Consider the following 20530-nt stretch of genomic DNA (forward strand, 5'->3'; position numbering starts at 1 on the left):
GGAGGTTTGGACCCCGAGGAGCAGGTCTGGAGGAGGTTTGGACCTGGAGGAGCAGGTCTGGAGGAGGTTTGGACCCTGAGGAGCAGGTCTGGAGGAGGTTTGGACCCCGAGGAGCAGGTCTGGAGGAGGTTTGGACCCCGAGGAGCAGGTCTGGAGGAGGTTTGGACCTGGAGGAGCAGGTCTGGAGGAGGTTTGGACCCTGAGGAGCAGGTCTGGAGGAGGTTTGGACCCTGAGGAGCAGGTCTTAGCAGAGGGGGCAGAGGGGGACGGGGGGGAGCAGGGGGGGTGTCACTAGCGGCAGAGGACACGAGGGAGGAGCAGTTTGAGTTTGGCGTCCGGACAGAGCGTTTGTCCCTGGTGCTGCGAGTGGACCCGGCCTGGAGAAGATGGACGTCTGGAGGACAGGACTGGACTGAGAGCAGGTGAGGAGGTCCCTGCGGTCAGAGCGAGGGTCAGAATGAGGGTCAGAGCGAGGGTCAGAACGAGGGTCAGAGCGAGGGTCAGAACGAGGGTCAGAACGAGGGTCAGAGCGAGGGTCTTCACAGTCGACACCACAGAGAAAACGCACACACGACAAATATGAATCCTTAAAAGAATACAGTTCCTGCTTCATTATTATGGGTTATTATTGAGCGATCGGTTGATTCAGTCACTCACAACAGTGTCGCGCGTGTCACTGTTTGAAACTCGTTCATTCACATCTTTTAGCGGTTGGAAGTTCCCGATTTGTCGACATCAAAGTCACTCGCTCGTGTCCTTTTGTGTGAAGCACTTTGAACAGCTGAAGGAGCTTTAAATGTGCCGCCGAAATGAGTCGCATGTTTTCCACTCCGAGCATTTGTCGTGTGCTTAGAACGTGCAATTAAAACCATCCCGTGAACACTACATGCCTGGTACTACTGCTACTACTACTACTACTACTACTACTACTACTACTACTACTGCTACTGCTACTACTACTACTACTACTACTACTACTACTGCTACTGCTACTACTACTACTACTGCTACTGCTGCTGCTACTGCTGCTGCTGTTAACTGTAATACCCTAAGTACACGTCTGACTGCGTTTTTTCCTGGCCGAGCTCACGCTTTCCGGCGCTCACAGTAAGAGGAGCCTTCGCAAATGTTTGGCTTGGGTCGATGTAACGTTAGCGCCTCCTGGATCCGGAGACTGGAACTCGGGCGGCGCAGGTTTACTCAGAGGGGTTTGTCCAAAGTTTGAACGTTGGGTCATGTTTCTGCTCTTTTGTGATTGGTTTTGAAGAACGTTTCACATTTGCCGAGTCGTTAAACCTTCACAAACCCGGGCCGAGTCAGGAGTGTGACGTGAATATAACATTTCTGTGGCGTTTGCGTGTTCGCTCTGTGTCTCGTGAGTATTAAAAGAAGTCGATTCAGACAAAAATCAAAGTAAAATCCCTTTGACGTGCTCATAAATGATGTTTAAATGAGTTTGCACGTCGAGATGATCCTTTGAGTTGACACTATGCAGCTCTAAACCGTCAAAAAACTGTCAAAACTGTGCGGTTTGTCCAAAAAAAAGTCTCTGATTAACAGTCAAATACTAGTAATAGAGGTTATGCATTTGGCATTTTAGCAGTGAAAGAGTGTCAAGTGTCAAAAAGCTCAACTAAAATGTACAAAAGTCGCTAAAATAAAATCCAAACGTCTACAACTCGAAATAACTCAGACAAAAGCAGTTAAACAACATCACACTTCAGCAAATCACACTTTTCTCTCCTTAAATAACGCATTTCTGAATTTATAGAGGAGGGAATTAATAGTTGTGTTGAGTTGGAGTGTCCTTTATCTCCCCCCGCTGTTAGCAAACTAACTAGCTTAGCGTTGCACAGTCGCAGCAACGAGGAACTACTGTCAGTTTCTCATTTACCATTTAAAGTTGAATGAAACCACTTTTCCGTCAAAATTGAAATTAAAACGATATGAAGTTCTGTGGATTTCTTCAAACTCTTGATTCGTTCTTTGCAGCGGCACAAAAACGACTTTCGCCGACGTCGAGCGCTCGCAGGCGGTAAAATGGAGGACGGCGACAGCGTGAGCGAGGAGAAACTCAAACTGGACGAATGCAAAGAAACCAAAGACAAGAACAACCGCATGGAGAAGGACATCAGCGAGAAGGGCCCGAGGCGGCGGCGCTGCCCGTGGCGAGGCGGCTGGGCGGTCACCGAGCGCCTCGCCATCAACGTGTCGGGCATGAGGTACGAGACCCAGCTGCGTACGCTCGCCCAGTTCCCCGACTCGCTGCTGGGCGACCCCAAGCGCCGCATACGCTACTTCGACCCGCTGCGCAACGAACTCTTCCTGGACCGGAGCCGCGCCTGCTTCGACGCCATCCTCTACTTCTACCAGTCGGGCGGCAGGCTGCGGCGGCCCGCCAACGTCCCCATCGACATGTTCATGGAGGAGCTGAGGTTCTACGAGCTGGGCGAGGACGTGGTGGACCGCTTCAAGGAGGACGAGGGCTTCCAGAAGGAGGAGGAGCGCCCGCTGCCACAGGGCGACCTGCAGCGGCGGCTGTGGATGCTGTTTGAGTACCCGGAGTCGTCGGGCGCCGCCAGGATCATCGCCATCATCAGCGTCATGGTCATCGTGGTGTCCATCCTCATCTTCTGCCTCGAGACGCTGCCGGAGTTCAGGCACGAGAAGGAGCTCAGGGAGGTGAGAGTCGGAGACAAACGACACAGTGACACACACGACTTATGTTCTGATTGTGCGTGTGAGGGGCGTGGCTAAAGCGAGCGTGCACAGGAACAGTTTTGCCTCATTTCTTTGACTTCTCTGCATGTGAGGGGCGTGGCTAAAGCCTCTACGCCGCGTTTGAACCTCTCTTTATGTCACGCTTTGGCTTTGGATCATGTCAGACGCATTATGACCTGGAAATATCAGATTGTGGCTCTTGACAAAGCGAGTGCTGTGCGGACATAAACAGGAAACAGCTGATGCTAATGCGCTTTGCTAATTTTGTGTTGCTAAGGCTCAAAGTATAAATACGGGGCTTTAGCACGAGATCAAGTTGAGAAATGATTATGTTCTGTTAAAGACCCTCGGCTCAGGGCGGGACAAACCAATGTCCACTTGTTATAACGATCAGATGGCCAATTATAACCATGTTTTGCCCCCAGTGAATGTTTGTGTGTCTCCATGGTAACCCTGCGACCAGCCACTGTCCAGGATGTACCCCGCCTAAGGCCCAAAGTCACTGGGACAGGCTCCCGTCACCCGTGACCCCGAACGGGAACAAGCGGGAGAAAATCAATGAACATTAATAACATTAATAATAAATATAGCCGCAAGCGGCAATGATCGGCCCTCGCCACGCCGCCGCCACACCGCCGCCACGCCGCAAGAGGAGGGGGCGCTAACGCGCCCCAATTGTCCTTTTATTACGCCTACTGCTGAATCTGTGACGCTGTCACATCTTCTCCCCTTTGTTTTACCATCAAAAAGCTATTTTATTTTGAATTCTTGGCAAAATGTGCGGCTTTGCCGCACAGACACCGTGACTCTTTGAATGAAAATGTGGATAACTTTTGATGGTCCTGAAGATGAGTCTCACCAAATTTCAGGTTAATAGGGCTGACGCCCTGGGAGGAGTTTGTGAAAGTCTAAAGTGTAAACATGTTCTGGCGATTTCCCCATTGGAATAACATGAAAGGTTTCGGTCATCGTTACGGCAACGCCATAACAATTATGACATGGGTCTCATTGACTTTTTTGATGGGGATGCTAAAATTGAGTTGTGTGTCAAATTTCATATAATTTCGCAAAACTAAACATTTAACCTCCATATAAAATCTGTAGGGGGCGCTGTGGCGCCAAATGAATTTATTTCACTTCAAGTAGGTTTAGGGCAAAGAGTTTAACAACTGAATCTAATTTGACGCAATTCGGACTTTATCTGCGCAAACGGCAGAAATTTTAAATATGGGAGATTTCTGAAATTCTAGCTACAGTTTGCGGCTTCGCCGCACAGACACCGTGACAGGTATCAATGTAATTTGGATAACTTTTGATGTCCCACTCCTCAGTAGCATTTTCACCAAATTTCAGCTTTTTAGGGCCAACGCCCTGGGAGGAGTTCGTAAAAGTACGACGTTTGGAAAAACTCCGAAGTCATGTTTAGCCATTTTTGAAGCAATATGGCCGGCATTTGGTTGGGCGGACGGCGTTGCCGTAATAATATTTTTTACTTCTCTTGTCACCATCTACCTCTGCGCCAAATTTCATGATTCTACGATTAGATTTTTTTTGGGTCATTTCCCATCTCTCAATGCATTTTTGGTACATTTGGGGGCGCTGACGCGCCAATTTTTTTATTTTAGAAAAGGGAAATAGCCAGAATGTAGAGAGGCACGATTTTTAGAGGTGTGCAATTTTTTGTGACTTTTCGTCAATGTTCACTGGGTGAAAAATAGGGGGGTTGGTCCCGAGAAGAAGAAGAAGAAGAAGAAGAAGAAGAAGAAGAAGAAAGAATAATATTCCGATGCGAAAACAATGTTTCCCATTTTTCAAATGTCATAAACTATACATTTTCGGAAAGCGCTCGCGCTTTCCTACCTCATGGTGTGGGTCCCTGGTCACTGACGGGTACTTTCGTTAATTTTGAGTGGGCTCCGCCCACTTTGTGTTTTTGGCCCTCTATACAGTAATAATGTTCAATTTTTGCATTACATGCTTATATGCACGGAACATGCAAGAGATGGGGAACGTATTCGTGAGCTACTTAGCGCAAATGAGTGCTTTATATGGGGATGACGACCGCTTCGCGGTCGTCATCTCAATGTAAAGTGCTCGTTTAGTGCACACTTTTGCACGGGCTTCGCCCGTTTACAACGGTAATGTTCCATTTTCCTACTACTAATTAGTATGCACGGGGCGTGCATGAGTGAAGGAGTGCGTTAGTGAGTGTTTGGAAGTGGGCGAGCGCTTCGCGCTCGATTTCGTGCGCACTACGTGCGCACTTTCGCAGCCGTGCTTTGCACGGCCTTACGAGATTAATAGGCCTCTCGCCAGCTTGTGGCGCTCGGGCCTAATAATAGAGAAAATAAAAATAAAAAGCCAAAACAATGGAATGTATATATATGAATACAACAAATTTAAACTGTAGTTTACTCACATAAATGTGAGAAAAAAGTGTATTACAAGATTTTTTATCATGTGATGTTTTAATATAAAAGACAATTAATATTAATATTAAAACATGAAATGTGCAGTTTCTGTGTGGAATGTGAGGCCATTTAGAGCTTTGAGCACATGAGATCTGAGTATTTTAGAGTTAAAACTTGAATATTCCAGGCTTTGAATTAGATATGAACAAATTCTTCCGTTTGATCAAAATCTGAAACAGAAAATTGAAAAGAAAAAATAATTTGGTTTAAGGATTGATCTGAATTGAGTGTCATAAACTCGTTAAGATATTTAGACTACTACGACTTTTAGAATCATTTGATTTTTCAAAGCACTGGGTGGCTTTGTGGTCAGTGCTCCTCACAGTTAGAGGATCTGTGAGGAGTTTGCATGTTCTGCCTGTGTCAAAGTCCGGCTGGGATTCCTCCTTTTCTCTGGAGTTAGGAAAGGGCAAAAATGATCTTCTTTATGACAAATGCTGACAAACCGTTTGAAATATGTTGAAACAAAGTGAACTTTGTAGAAAAAGATTCAGTTGTTTCATCTGGACTTTTTGACTCTCATCCGAGAGTCATTGTCAATCTGAGAATCAAGACCGGGAACTATTTATCCTACTCTGAGTAGCCCACTGGGCGGTTTTGGTTTCACCAGAAACTAAACCTCTTTGTTTTCCATGAAAATAGGACTGGTAGAAAACAAAGAGGTTTAGTTTCTGGTGAAACCAAAAACACTCTGTATCTGTTCCAGGTCATGATTTGTAGTCTTTGTAGCTGTTGTAGATCTTATATTTGCCAGGACCAGGGTCAGTGTTAGGATGAGGCTCAGGGTGAGGGTCAGGAGGGGGGTCAGGGTCAGGAGGAGGGTCATGGTCAGGAGGAGGAGGGTCAGGGTCAGGAGGAGGGTCAGGAGGAGGAGGGTCAGGGTCAGGAGGAGGGTCAGGAGGAGGGTCAGGGTCAGGAGGAGGAGGGTCAGGGTCAGGAGGAGGGTCAGGGTCAGGAGGAGGGTCAGGGTCAGGAGGAGGAGGGTCAGGGTCAGGAGGAGGGTCAGGAGGAGGAGGGTCAGGGTCAGGAGGAGGGTCAGGAGGAGGAGGGTCAGGGTCAGGAGGAGGGTCAGGAGGAGTGTTGAGTCTTGAAGGTGATAACGAGGTTTATGGAGAGTATGTCAGTGTAATCCCTCATTTTTATGGAGAGTATTTTGGACAGGACTCGTTAAATCTGATCCAGGAACAGTTAAACCCAGAGGAAAAGTGCACGAGGCGACAGAACAGAGACACTTCTGATGTCGACTAAACCTACTATTTTAAACCGCCTCTGGAAACCTTAGCTCAGCTCTCACATTTTATAACCTAAAGGTGCATTAGGTCACTTTTCTGTGGAGGGTTGGCCACATGCTGGAGGTGGTCATGCTTTGACCTTTCACCTTGAAAAACTTGGTAAACCAGTCAAAATAATTCAGTCGTGATTTGTGAAAATGCAAAATGCCACAGGAGTAAAGCGAAGCAGAGCTCGAGGTGAGAGCTGAGCCCTGATCCATCCTGAACAAGCAGAACAAGCAGAACAAGCAGAGAAATCCCGAGAGAAAAGCTCAAACTTCATCTCCAAAGTGCTTCCTCTACATGTTTCTGAAAAATAAAGTCCTTATTTGTGGTAAAATAGGCTAAAGTACGTCTATCACAGTTGCCATGTGGCTTGTTTGGGACGCACAAAACGGGCCCAATCGAGCCGGACGGATTCTCAAGAGTTTAGTCTTCTGTTTCTTTACAATCTCTGCAAATGTGTCCTGGACCATCTACAGCCGGTCCTGGTTCTGTATCCCACTGTACGGAAGACACAGGGGGCGCTCTTCCTCACACAGACACAGGGGGCGCTCTTCCTCACACAGACACAGGGGGCGCTCTTCCTCTCACAGACACAGGGGGCGCTCTTCCTCACACAGACACAGGGGGCGCTCTTCCTCTCACAGACACAGGGGGCGCTCTTCCTCACACAGACACAGGGGGCGCTCTTCCTCACACAGACACAGGGGGCGCTCTTCCTCACACAGACACAGGGGGCGCTCTTCCTCACACAGACACAGGGGGCGCTCTTCCTCTCACAGACACAGGGGGCGCTCTTCCTCACACAGACACAGGGGGCGCTCATCCTCACAGACACAGGGGGCGCTCTTCCTCACACAGACACAGGGGGCGCTCTTCCTCACAGACACAGGGGGCGCTCTTCCTCACACAGACACAGGGGGCGCTCTTCCTCACACAGACACAGGGGGCGCTCTTCCTCTCACAGACACAGGGGGCGCTCTTCCTCACACAGACACAGGGGGCACTCTTCCTCACACAGACTCAGGGGGCGCTCTTCCTCACACAGACACAGGGGGCACTCTTCCTCACACAGACACAGGGGGCGCTCTTCCTCACAGACACAGGGGGCGCTCTTCCTCACAGACACAGGGGGCGCTCTTCCTCACACAGACACAGGGGGCGCTCTTCCTCTCACAGACACAGGGGGCGCTCTTCCTCTCACAGACACAGGGGGCGCTCTTCCTCTCACAGACACAGGGGGCGCTCTTCCTCACACAGACACAGGGGGCGCTCTTCCTCACAGACACAGGGGGCGCTCTTCCTCACACAGACACAGGGGGCGCTCTTCCTCTCACAGACACAGGGGGCGCTCTTCCTCACACAGACACAGGGGGCGCTCTTCCTCACACAGACACAGGGGGCGCTCTTCCTCACACAGACACAGGGGGCGCTCTTCCTCTCACAGACACAGGGGGCGCTCTTCCTCACACAGACACAGGGGGCGCTCTTCCTCACACAGACACAGGGGGCGCTCTTCCTCACAGACACAGGGGGCGCTCTTCCTCACAGACACAGGGGGCGCTCTTCCTCACAGACACAGGGGGCGCTCTTCCTCACACAGACACAGGGGGCGCTCTTCCTCACACAGACACAGGGGGCGCTCTTCCTCTCACAGACACAGGGGGCGCTCTTCCTCACACAGACACAGGGGGCGCTCTTCCTCACACAGACACAGGGGGCGCTCTTCCTCTCACAGACACAGGGGGCGCTCTTCCTCACACAGACACAGGGGGCGCTCTTCCTCACACAGACACAGGGGGCGCTCTTCCTCACAGACACAGGGGGCGCTCTTCCTCACAGACACAGGGGGCGCTCTTCCTCACAGACACAGGGGGCGCTCTTCCTCACACAGACACAGGGGGCGCTCTTCCTCACACAGACACAGGGGGCGCTCTTCCTCTCACAGACACAGGGGGCGCTCTTCCTCACACAGACACAGGGGGCGCTCTTCCTCTCACAGACACAGGGGGCGCTCTTCCTCACACAGACACAGGGGGCGCTCTTCCTCACACAGACACAGGGGGCGCTCTTCCTCACAGACACAGGGGGCGCTCTTCCTCACAGACACAGGGGGCGCTCTTCCTCACAGACACAGGGGGCGCTCTTCCTCACACAGACACAGGGGGCGCTCTTCCTCACACAGACACAGGGGGCGCTCTTCCTCTCACAGACACAGGGGGCGCTCTTCCTCACACAGACACAGGGGGCGCTCTTCCTCACACAGACACAGGGGGCGCTCTTCCTCTCACAGACACAGGGGGCGCTCTTCCTCACACAGACACAGGGGGCGCTCTTCCTCACACAGACACAGGGGGCGCTCTTCCTCACAGACACAGGGGGCGCTCTTCGAGTGTTTGTGAGTGAAGCAGGCGAGCGACAGATTCACTCGGGCTCGTGTAATGTTACTCCACAAAGATCTGACCGGTTGAAAATAGACCCGGGATAGACTGGCCACATAAACGACGCTGTATTAATAAACTCTGAGTCACGCTCTGGACACAAGCGGAAAAAACACTTTCTGATGAGCGCGACGGAAATGGACTTGGATCTCACACAGCGAGACAAAGAGGCCAATCAGAGGAACCGAAGCATCTTAACAGACGACTGTGTTGCCCGGGGTAACCTGGCACCAGCAGGAGGCCGGTCCATGTTTAGTCCTGACTCTGGCACCAGCAGGAGGCCGGTCCCTGAGGTCCTCAGATGTACTTTGGCGCTAGGCCTTAGAGAGACTTGAATACAGCTTTAGAGTAAACTGGAGCCCCGTGAGACTCAGCATCTCTTTTTCACGGGGTTGAAACTTCCACCGTGTTATTTCCAGGCCAAAACATGGGCTTTCATAGACAGAGACACACAGCTGTCCCCCCCTGTCCCCCCTGGTCCCCCCAGAGCCAGTAAAACATGTCATAACTGAGTGACATTTACATCTGAGCGCCTCTGAAGCTTGCGTTACCGCGGCATGTGACGGTCCCACAGAGCTGTACAAGAGCGCAAACTAAACCGTGAGTAAAAGGATTCCACCAGGGCCGGCGCCGCATGTGGCGCTTTTAACCGTAACGAAGCACCAAAAAAACAACAACAATTTAACTGCTCCAAGACTAAGACGTGATAAAAGCAGAAGAGTTCAGCGAAACGGTCGTTTTAGTTTCCTTCTGATTATTCTTGTCTAAATATTGCCCCCTCAGTCTTTTTATACGTTTGTTTTGCTGAATTGTGGAAAAGGGAAATGGGACTGCAATCGGTGATGAAACAAAGGCAACGTCAGCAAAGATAATAAAAGTATTATGGTTCTGTTTGTTGATGACTCGTGAAACAGGATTATTTGTGAGTTCTTCTGCGGCAGAGGAAGTGCTCCGCCCTGGAATGTGTCTTCTGTACGTCCAGCATGTCTCTCACGCGCAGAATGAGTGATGTCTATGTTCAAAATCTCTCTGACATTTTCAAAACAAGTGCAGTGTGTGAAACTGGAGTCGTTCTCACATGGAGAGGATCTGTGCAGTCAAAGATAGAGTCATATAAAAATGTGCAGATGGATAAATGCAGAGGGTCAGCACAGTTATCACAGTATCAGTGCTCTCTGACCCTCAGGGGGACAGGGACTGGCCCCTCTGACCCTGGTACAAGGGCAGGGGACAGGAGCAGGGGACAGGATTAGGGAGCAGGGGCAGGGGGAAGGGCAAGCAGGGATTAAGGCTGGGGACATAGGCAGGGGACAGAGGCAGGAATTAAGCCTGGGGACAGGAGCAGGGGCAGGGTCAGAGGACAGGGGCAGGGGACTAGGATAAGGCTGTGGACAGGGGATAAGGGGCAGGGGACAGTGGTAGGGGACAGGGGATAAGGCTGGGGGCAGGGGACAGGCGATAAGGCTGGGGACAGGGGCAGGGGACAGGGGATAATGCTGAAGACAGGGGATAGGGGACAGGGGCAGGGGACAGGGGATAAGGCTGAGGACAGGGGATAGGGGACAGGGGCAGGGGACAGGGGATAAGGCTAAAGACAGGGGGCAGGGGACAGGGCCAAGAGACAGGGGATAAGGCTGGGGGCAGGGGATAGGGGGCAGGGGACAGGGGCAAGGGACAGGGGATAAGGCTGGGGGCAGGGGATAGGGGGCAGGGGACAGGGGCAAGGGACAGGGGATAAGGCTGGGGGCAGAGTCAGGGACAGGAGACAGGGACAGGGGCAGGGGATAAGGCCAAGGACAGGGGACAGGGGCAGGGGATACGGTTGGGGACAGTGTATGCGTGGTCTGTTTACCACACACTCTACGGCTGTATTTACTGGTCTCCATGGAGCTGCACATCAGGCTCTAGTTTCTCTTACTGCACTGAACTCTGGGTAACGGACATTCAAACATTTCAACACTCTCTGAACCTTGTCCCCAAAGCCTCCACACCTTCTGTCTTGAACCTCGTCCCCAAAGCCTCCACACCTTCTGTCTTGAAAATCAAATCAAGGGCTGAGAATCAGAACAAATGTGAGGGAAAGAGTTAGAACTATCAAGTGAATGTTTGTGGCGAGCTCATGTGTTCAGAGTGCACCTGCTCTTATGGTTTCCTCTGGCAAATGCACATGGAGCGCCATGAGGGGCCAACAACAGGGGCCAAAAGAGGACGTGCCTTATGAATTCTTAGAAATGAGATTGTGTAATGTCTCACTTGATCAAGGTGAGGACACACTGCTGTAAACAGCCGCTTCTGTTCAGAGAATTCAGTCTCGCTTGAAATCTTCACCTCACGGTCTTCAACAAGTGTTTTGTGGCTTCGAAGGTGAAGGGGGCGTCGACCTAAACCTGCTTCTCAGACCAGCTGCATCAGATTGAAAATTATTTTTGATTTTGAAGGGGAAAACAAATATATAAACCTTAATATATTGCATTACCAACAATATTCATTAAAGTATATTTTTATATATTATGAAGAACTCCTTACACGCACATGCGAACACATCCATTCCATTGTTCCTCTAAAGACACTATGATAAGGAAAACACCTGTGCCGGACAGACTGTAGACCCCAAGGACATCTACGTTGTTGCATGCTAAATCAAAATGTTATAAATTGTTTGAGTGCAAGGGAAAGGGTGCAACTGGACTGCCCTGTGTAAGCCACCGTCACATTTAATAGGGAAAGAAAGGTAAGCGCTCTGTTATCTCTGTTAGAATTGTACTGACAGGGATTAAACATTTGACTGATTTTAACTATTTTGATTCTTGCCCTTTCTTTCATAAACGAGCACGCCAACAATTTGTAAAAATGTGTTTACTATGGACCGCTCCAAGGGCAAATGAAGCATGACGTTGCCCTTTCAATCTAAATTCTAGAAACACACATTCTGTTTGGCTCTGGCTCTCGTCCTCCTGAACAAAGAAGCAGAATGTGGTTTGTTTCAGAGGGTCTAAAAGAGCCTCCTCCAGACTGAACTGAAGACGCAGCACACGTGGTAATGGGACAAGGCCTGGTCTGTCCTGGTTCATTCATCTTACACAATCACTGACAATGGGTTTGTCTGTAAAACTGTTCAGGTTTAACTGCCTTCATCAAACACTCAAAAGCTCAAACTGTTCTCCTTCCGCTTCCTTTCGCAGCTCATCATGGTCGTCCCCCACCCGACCAACGAAAACGAGACGATGACCATCCTTCCGCCGTTCATGCCGTTCCAGGATCCCTTCTTCACCGTGGAGACCATTTGCATCTGCTGGTTCTCCTGCGAGCTCGTGGTCCGCTTCTTCTGCGCACCGAGCAAACTCCAATTCTGCAAAGACGTCATGAACGTCATTGACCTGTTCGCCATCATCCCGTACTTCGTCACGCTGGGCACCGAGATGGCCAAGGACAAGGGGACGCAGCCCTCCGTGTCGCTCGCCCTCATCCGCGTCATCCGCCTGGTCAGGGTTTTCCGGATCTTCAAACTTTCCCGTCACTCAAAAGGACTTCAGATCTTGGGCCAGACGTTGAAAGCCAGCCTTCGCGAGCTCGCCCTGCTGATATTCTTCCTGTTCATCGGCGTCATTCTCTTCTCCAGCGCGGTTTACTTCGCCGAGGTCGACCGACCCGACACACTGTTCACGAGCATCCCGGAGGCGTTCTGGTGGGCGGTGGTCTCGATGACGACGGTGGGCTACGGCGACATGTACCCGGAGACCGTCGGCGGCAAGCTCGTCGGCTCCATGTGCGCCATCGCCGGCGTGCTGACCATCTCGCTCCCGGTGCCCGTCATCGTCTCAAACTTCAGCTACTTCTACCACAGGGGCATGGAGTGCGAAGAAACGACGCAGTACCATCACGTCGCCACGTCGCTGTGGGAGAAGGAGGGCGACTCGGAGGACGGGGACGGGGACGACACAGGCGAGGACGCGGACGGCAGAGGGGCGGAGGATTGGCCGGGCGAGTTCATGGAAGACCTGGCGCCGCTGTACGAGCCGAATAACAGCGAAACGTGCCATCCTCTGAACGGGACAATCCTGTCGGGGCAGAAGGCGGTCAGCTACTACCACAGCGAGCCCATGGTGACGCAGGTGTGAGGGCGAGGCAGGTGTGAGAGTGTGGCAGTGAGGGTGAGGCAGGAGTGAGGGCGAGGCAGGAGTGAGGGCGAGGCAGGAGTGACGGTGAGGCAGGAGTGTGGGCAAGGCAGATGTGAGGGCAAGGCAGGAGTGAGGGAGGGCGGGGCCAGGGCAGAGGGAGGTGTTTCTACTTTTACAGCTTTTTTACGCCATGTGCTCTCACTGTTTTTATGATTAAAGGTGCACTATGTTTCTGGTGGTGGTGGTGGTGGGGTGGGGTGGGGGGTCTAGAGAGATCGTGGGTTCTGTTTTCATGGCAGTTGCGCCGGCCATCTTTTGAGTGTTTGAATTAACATGAATTAATTGTATATTTTTTGTCTTAATAATGCAGAGGACTCGACCTCTGTCAGTCAGGACATTTGCACTGGTCTGTATTTTATGCAGATTTTAACCATTTGTGTTGATACCACATGGTTTATTTCACAACTGATGCTATAATATACTATATTGTTAGTTTGGTAGTTAAGTAATGAAGTATTATAAAAATGATTAAAAAGTCCAACTCTCTATTAGTTTGTCCAACACAACGTGGAGCTGGAACTGGACTTTGGTTACTACAGGTTACCATGGCGACGATCTCTCTATTATAACTCATTGGGGTCTGCCACCTGCTTTTGTTCCACAGTCTGGGCTTGGGCCATGTCCAAATTAGGATTAGGATCGTTTCATTGACTGAAAGAAACAAGCAGCTCAGCAACGCCCCCTGGTGGACACTAGAGACACATCATTTAGCGCCTTGATAGCTGTTTGGATAAAGATATATCTCTGTCTTTGACCCGTAACACCTGCCTGAGTATCACATTATGATATGTCTGTCATTTACACTGACAGGCGGTGACCACGTGGCAAAAAGAATTCCCTCTCAAACCTGTGTCCGGTTTCTTTTGCTGTGTCACTGTGTATCCATGGAGACAAGCGGGTGGTCCACCCTCCACCACAAAAGTTCCATAGTGCATCTTTATTGAGCAGTGGAGTCACATGAATAGCTGTCTCGGGCTCCAGGGCATTATGTTCGGAAGCAGATGCATTTTAGCGTGGGGCCAGTGACTGGACGTGGACTCGTTGCTGCCCCCTGCTGACGCCGGACATCACATTATGTTTTTGCACTTTAGTTTATGAAATGCTGTGGCAGATTTACTATGTTTGTGTTAGGTACGATTTAGCTTTAGCGGATTCAACTTTAAATGAAATAAAAAGTCAAAAAAACAGCCGCCGTCGTCCGCTCGAGACGTTTAATTACACTTTGATGAGACGACGTGAAGACCTCCCAGTCTGCAAAGCCCCGCCCCTGAAGGAAGCTGATGAGCTCGATCTGTCTCACATTTTTGAACAATTTGCACTGAACATAATGACTAACGAGGGCATTGCTACAAACACATGAATCATTTAAACTCATGAGATGAGATCACACATTTCTATCTTTTATTATCGTTTTAAACACATCTCCGCTCTGGGAGTTCTTGGTATGGACTAAACCAAAAACTAAACCAAAGACTAAACTCGGACTAAACCAGGACGAAGCTCGGACTAAACCAGGACTAAACCAGGACTAAACCAGGAGGAAACCAGGACTAAACCAGGAGGAAACCAGGACTAAACCAGGAGGAAACTCGGACTAAACCAGACCTAAACCAGGACTAAATCAGGACTAAACCAGGAATAAATCAGGACTAAACCAGGAATAAACCAGGACTAAATCAGGACTAAACCAGGAATAAATCAGGACTAAACCAGGAATAAACCAGGACTAAACCAGGACTAAACCAGAACTAAACTAGGACTAAAGCAGGACTAAAGCAGGACTAAAGCAAGACTAAAGCAAGACTAAACCAGGTCTAAACCAGGTCTAAACCAGGTCTAAACCAGGTCTAAACCAGGACTAAACCAGGAGGAAGCTCGGACTAAAACAGGACTAAACCAGGTCTAAACCAGGACTAAACCAGGACTAAACCCGGACTAAACTAGGACTAAAGCAGGACTAAAGCAAGACTAAAGCAGGTCTAAAGCAGGTCTAAACCAGGACTAAACCAGGTCTAAACCAGGAAAGGCTGTGCAGCAATCCATACGAGGGACAAACAAAGCACATTTGCACATTGCTTTTCTTTTGCAGCATTTTAGAAACGGTTTGGTTTGTTTGCTCGTTACATTTGCTGTAGAAAAAGTGCATTTTACTGTTGATTAGTTCAGAACATTTAACGAGAACGACACAAACGTGCTGCGACGTGTGTTTGTAGACGACTGAAGCTGCAGTTTAACCATGTCATGTATTTTATATTTTTAAAGGTCTTAAAATGTTCACTGCAACAGACTTAATACGGAGAGAAGTAAATCCTATAACAGACTTTTTTATAAATACCTACTGTATAACATTTAACATGGACTAATATGAATTACTTACTTTAGCTATTTTTATATTTCTTCCGTAAAGTGTGACTGTTGTGTGAAAATATAATGTACTCAGAGAAATCCAGTGCTTCTTCTTTATCTTAAATATCGAATTTGACGCAAATAAAGAGCTTATTTTACCATTCTGTAGAGTAATAGTGTTTTTGTCAAAGGGTTTTTGTTATTCTACACCAGACAAATGCTCTTTACACTCAGCATTGTGTAAAAGCAGCTAAATAAGAAATACATTTCAACTGTCATTTAGGGGGTTTTGCTCCATTTTAAAAACAAAAAGTATAAATCTCATGAAAATGTAAATGTAGATCTGTTTTTTTTTATATTTTTTATACAATTTCTCTTGTTTAGTGTTGATATGTAAAGTTTTTTTGGAATTGTGTAAGGCACTTTGGCTCTTGATCTCAGTGGCTTCTTACCTGGTTAATTAGGGTTAATTAATCGTAAATAAATATTTTTTCCTGACACTGACACACACAATCGTGCATTACTAAGTTAAGCTCAACTTTTAGATCGAGATTGGGAAACTGTGTAGAAACTTTCTGAGCAGACTTTGTGTCTGTGTGAGGTTCTTCTGGTTTCACCATCGATCCAGAACAGGAAGTAAAACCCTCCAGCGAAGGTCCTGACCAAGACTAGACCAGGATCTGGACCAAGCTTGACCCAAAGACACTCAAAGGACACATTTTCCAACAGAAATGATAAAATGCGCCTTAAAGAATCAGATTTTTCTCATGCAATACAGTCAAACTTGTTTTTCTCCAGTGCAGTTCTTGCAAAGCTCTTGGGGTCAAAATCAGACCTCTGCGCTCTTTCTGCGTCTAATTATGTTTTTAGGTTTGAGACAAATTCTAAAAAGTGTTTTGCAGATTACCTCACACATAGAGCTCAAGCTGTTTCTCAAGGCTCCGTCCTTGGACCACTGTTATTTACAATTTATATCAACTCAATTAGACATAATCTAAAACACAGAACACTTGTTTGCAGATGATGCAGTTCTGTGTGTTAGAGCGCCTCCTGCTGCACAAGTGATTCAAAATATTCAAGAGGATTTTCACTCCATCCAACAAAAGTGTGTTCATTTATCATTATTAATGAATTCAAATAAAACAAAAATATATGCTGTTCTCCAAAAGACGCTCTAGAAACCCCAATAAATATATAAATTCTTACGCTTGATGGTAATATGATTGAACAAGTACTTTATTACAAATACTTGTATAGTATCTGGATCGATGATAAACTCTCCTTCAACAAACACATAAGAGCTGACAAATCATCTTAAAGTCAGATTGTCATTCTTCTTTAGAAATAAAATGTCTTTTCCTCTTCACTGTAGAAAACCGTTCATCCGGGCCACATTTCCTTCACTTCTAGATGATGGTGATATTATATATGCATTCTACAGCCACAGTGTTCAAACCTCTGAACTCGGATTATCATTCAGCTCTAAGTTTCAGCTCTAAGGTTCAGCTCTAAGGTTCAGCTCTAAGGTTCAGCTCTAAGGTTCAGATCTGAGGTTCAGATCTAAGGTTCAGCTCTAAGATTCAGCTCTAAGGTTCAGATCTGAGGTTCAGATCTAAGGTTCAGCTCTAAGATTCAGCTCTGAGGTTCAGATCTAAGGTTCAGCTCTGAGGTTCAGCTCTAAGGTTCAGCTCTAAGGTTCAGATCTGAGGTTCAGATCTAAGGTTCAGCTCTAAGATTCAGCTCTAAGGTTCAGATCTGAGGTTCAGATCTAAGGTTCAGCTCTAAGATTCAGCTCTGAGGTTCAGATCTAAGGTTCAGCTCTGAGGTTCAGCTCTAAGGTTCAGCTCTAAGGTTGAGCTCTAGTTTGCATTTTGCCTGATTATTTATCATGTTTATTGCAAATAAGTTCAAGTATTCACCGTTTGAGATCACAGGACATTTTTATCTTACAATTCCATCGTGTCAGCACAGAGACAGGAAAAAAGGCTTTCAACACAGAGACTTTTAAAATAAAATAATGTTATGCCTTTTAATGATTTTAAAGAACTGGTCAAGGACGACCCTCAGTGCTCTTGTTTCATATTGTATGTTTTATTTGTGTTTAGTATCCTGTGTTTGTTGTGTTTTTGACATTTTTAAAACTCTAAAAATCAGTCTTATTGCACTTGAAATAAAAATCTAGCGGTGATTCTAATGTTTTTGATTTAAGTCGTTATCATTTCTGAAAATATTGTCTGTTGAACCCTTGAGTCGTCCAGGTTCGTTCTGTCAACTGGACAAAGTTATTCTCGAGACGTTCTTCTTTGCAGAGCAGTTCCTCCAGCGTCCAGCAGATGTCGCCCTCCGGCCTCAGACTCCGAGCGCAGCAGCTGTGGAAGCTCCTGGTGTGATTTACAGACATGTGACAAGAGCCCGCTGAGAATCCAAACACTGAGCCTCTTCATTCAGACCAGAGGAGCCCAACGGAGCAGATATTTATACATGACCCACATCCACACACAGAGAACTCTGTGGAACCAAGACGCCCACACACGGAGAACTCTGTGGAACCACGACATCCACACACGGAGAACTCTGTGGAACCAAGACATCCACACACGGAGAACTCTGTGGAACCACGACATCCACACACGGAGAACTCTGTGGAACCACGACATCCACACACGGAGAACTCTGTGGAACCACGACATCCACACACGGAGAACTCTGTGGAACCACGACATCCACACACGGAGAACTCTGTGGAACCACGACATCCACACACGGAGAACTCTGTGGAACCACGACATCCACACACGGAGAACTCTGTGGAACCAAGACGCCCACACACGGAGAACTCTGTGGAACCACGACATCCACACACGGAGAACTCTGTGGGACCAAGACATCCACACACGGAGAACTCTGTGGAACCACGACATCCACACACAGAGAACTCTGTGGAACCACGACATCCACACACAGAGAACTCTGTGGAACCAAGACATCCACACACGGAGAACTCTGTGGAACCAAGACATCCACACACGGAGAACTCTGTGGAACCACGACATCCACACACGGAGAACTCTGTGGAACCAAGACATCCACACACGGAGAACTCTGTGGAACCAAGACATCCACACACGGAGAACTCTGTGGAACCAAGACGTCCACACACGGAGAACTCTGTGGAACCACGACATCCACACACGGAGAACTCTGTGGAACCACGACATCCACACACGGAGAACTCTGTGGAACCAAGACATCCACACACGGAGAACTCTGTGGAACCACGACATCCACACACGGAGAACTCTGTGGAACCAAGACATCCACACACGGAGAACTCTGAGGAATAAATGCGCTGTGGAAATATGAGGGTCACTGACTGAGATTTACGGTCAAAAGAGAAAACAGGAGAAGCAAAATGTAATTTACGAAGAAGAAAACAGACTTTTAGTGAGGGACCGGTCTGCCAGGTCCTGCAGACCGGGGGGGACCGGAGGGTGTGGGTGATGACCGAAAGGACAAGATCACAGATACAAGCAGTCGAATGAGTTTCCTCTGCCGGGTGGCTGGTCCCTCAGAGATAGGGTGAGGAACTCAGTCACACTCGAGGAGGTCGGAGTAGAGCCGCTGCTCCTCCAGCTGGGGTGGCTCGGGCGTCTGTTGAAGAGCCTCCTTGCCGCATCCCATTGGAGGTGTTCCCGGTCATGTCCCACCAGGAAGAGGCGTGTCTGGGGTGAGGGAAGGCTGGGAGTCCCTGCTTGGACCGGGACGAGTGTAAGAAGATGGATGGAAGCTATTGTTCCTATAAATGTAGTACAAGCTTTTCATCACGTCATGTTTTCATATCAAAATGAGGAATTTTATACGCCAAAATGACACATATTTGGGTATAATAAATCTGAAAAATATAAAGAAATGAAAACAAATTAGGAGCAATGTCACATGTTCCACACAGACCTCGGCTCACGTCACTCGGGTTGTGATTGGGCGCCTTATGTCGTCTACAGAGCTTCCATCTGCGACGGACCGAACTCTCTGAGAGGATTAAAAAACGCGGCTTCGCTTTCCATCGTTTGCTCAGTGAGTGTGTGTGTGTGTGTGCATGGTGTGTGTTTCTGTGAGTGTGTGTGTTTGTGTGGGTGTGTGTGTGTGTGCAACTTCTCCATGGAGTAATACGTTTGTCTGCAGGATTTCTCCCTCATCTCGTCTCGACTGACGAGCGACAAATCCTCCCCAGATGGACCCACCACGAGGTGCTTAAGCGCCAAAGAAAACGTACAAGACATCTCTGTTATGGCAAATAAATCTCTAAGTTTTATTACATTCAGTGTACATATGGTCTGTAGAGCTGAGTTGTCTGGAGACACGGGTGCAGCGACTGTTCCATTTACAAGTTCAAGATGACTGGGACAGAGATTAACTTTAATAAATAAGATTTAAATATTTTTCTAGAACATTTGAACATTTAACAAAACATCTCAAAGCCAAACTCACACACGCCAACCACAACAAAAGAAACTGCAGTCATTACATACGAACAAATCAAGAAGATTGATGTTGGAGAGCTCATGAGGGGAACTTTGGGGGAGGAATACAAAAATATGTTTTCATTTCATCATGTTGTGAAAACAGATTCATCTTGTTGCATGGAGAGCGTGGTTATTCTTCTCGTGTACGACTCCAGAGCTGGTGCGGTTCGAGACTTCGCAGGTCCCGGGTCACACCCGGACCAGAGTCCGTATACACCCGCCTTTAGTTCTGTCCGAAGAGAAGAGCTGAACCTCTCTCATGGAACTTTTCACACAAACAGAGCCTTTGAGTCTGTTCAAGTGCATGTGACGGGCTCATGACATCGTGGTCTATTTTAAACTCACCAACACTTTAAGCCAAACGCTGGTTCATCTGAAGGACAGAACTCTGACCCACAGAGGTCTGCTCCACAATGAGGTCTGCTCCACAATGAGGTCTGCTCCACAATGAGGTCTGCTTCACAATGAGGTCTGCTCCACAATGAGGTCTGCTGAAACCAAACACTCCATAAGAAAATGTGCCACCATCGTTGTGAGAGCTTATTTAAAACTGTGATAAATGTTGACCCTAGGTTC

At 48.2% G+C, this 20530-nt stretch overlaps 1 protein-coding gene across 1 annotated transcript; it reads left to right on the forward strand.

Annotated features, from left to right (window-relative positions):
- The first annotated feature begins 326 nt into the window (after positions 1-326).
- kcna7 (potassium voltage-gated channel, shaker-related subfamily, member 7) lies at positions 327-13182 on the forward strand. The gene is made up of 3 exons (XM_072442714.1): positions 327-422; positions 1993-2682; positions 12090-13182. The coding sequence occupies exons 2-3, from the start codon at positions 2041-2043 to the stop codon at positions 13023-13025; spliced, it is 1578 nt and encodes a 525-aa protein (XP_072298815.1). The 5' UTR covers positions 327-422; positions 1993-2040; the 3' UTR covers positions 13026-13182.
- The last annotated feature ends 7348 nt before the right edge of the window (positions 13183-20530 follow it).

This window comes from Eucyclogobius newberryi, unplaced genomic scaffold (genome assembly GCF_026437365.1).
Source record: "Eucyclogobius newberryi isolate DKJ021-1_F unplaced genomic scaffold, fEucNew1.0.hap1 SCAF_13, whole genome shotgun sequence".
NCBI lineage: Eukaryota > Metazoa > Chordata > Actinopteri > Gobiiformes > Gobiidae > Eucyclogobius > Eucyclogobius newberryi.

Excerpts from the sequence above, each read along its gene's own strand:
- kcna7 (XM_072442714.1), top strand. The coding sequence starts at position 2,041 with ATGGAGGACGGCGACAGCGTGAGCGAGGAGAAACTCAAACTGGACGAA. Across the intron at positions 2,683-12,089 it reads ACGAGAAGGAGCTCAGGGAG|CTCATCATGGTCGTCCCCCA; the intron begins GTGAGAGTCGGA and ends TTCCTTTCGCAG.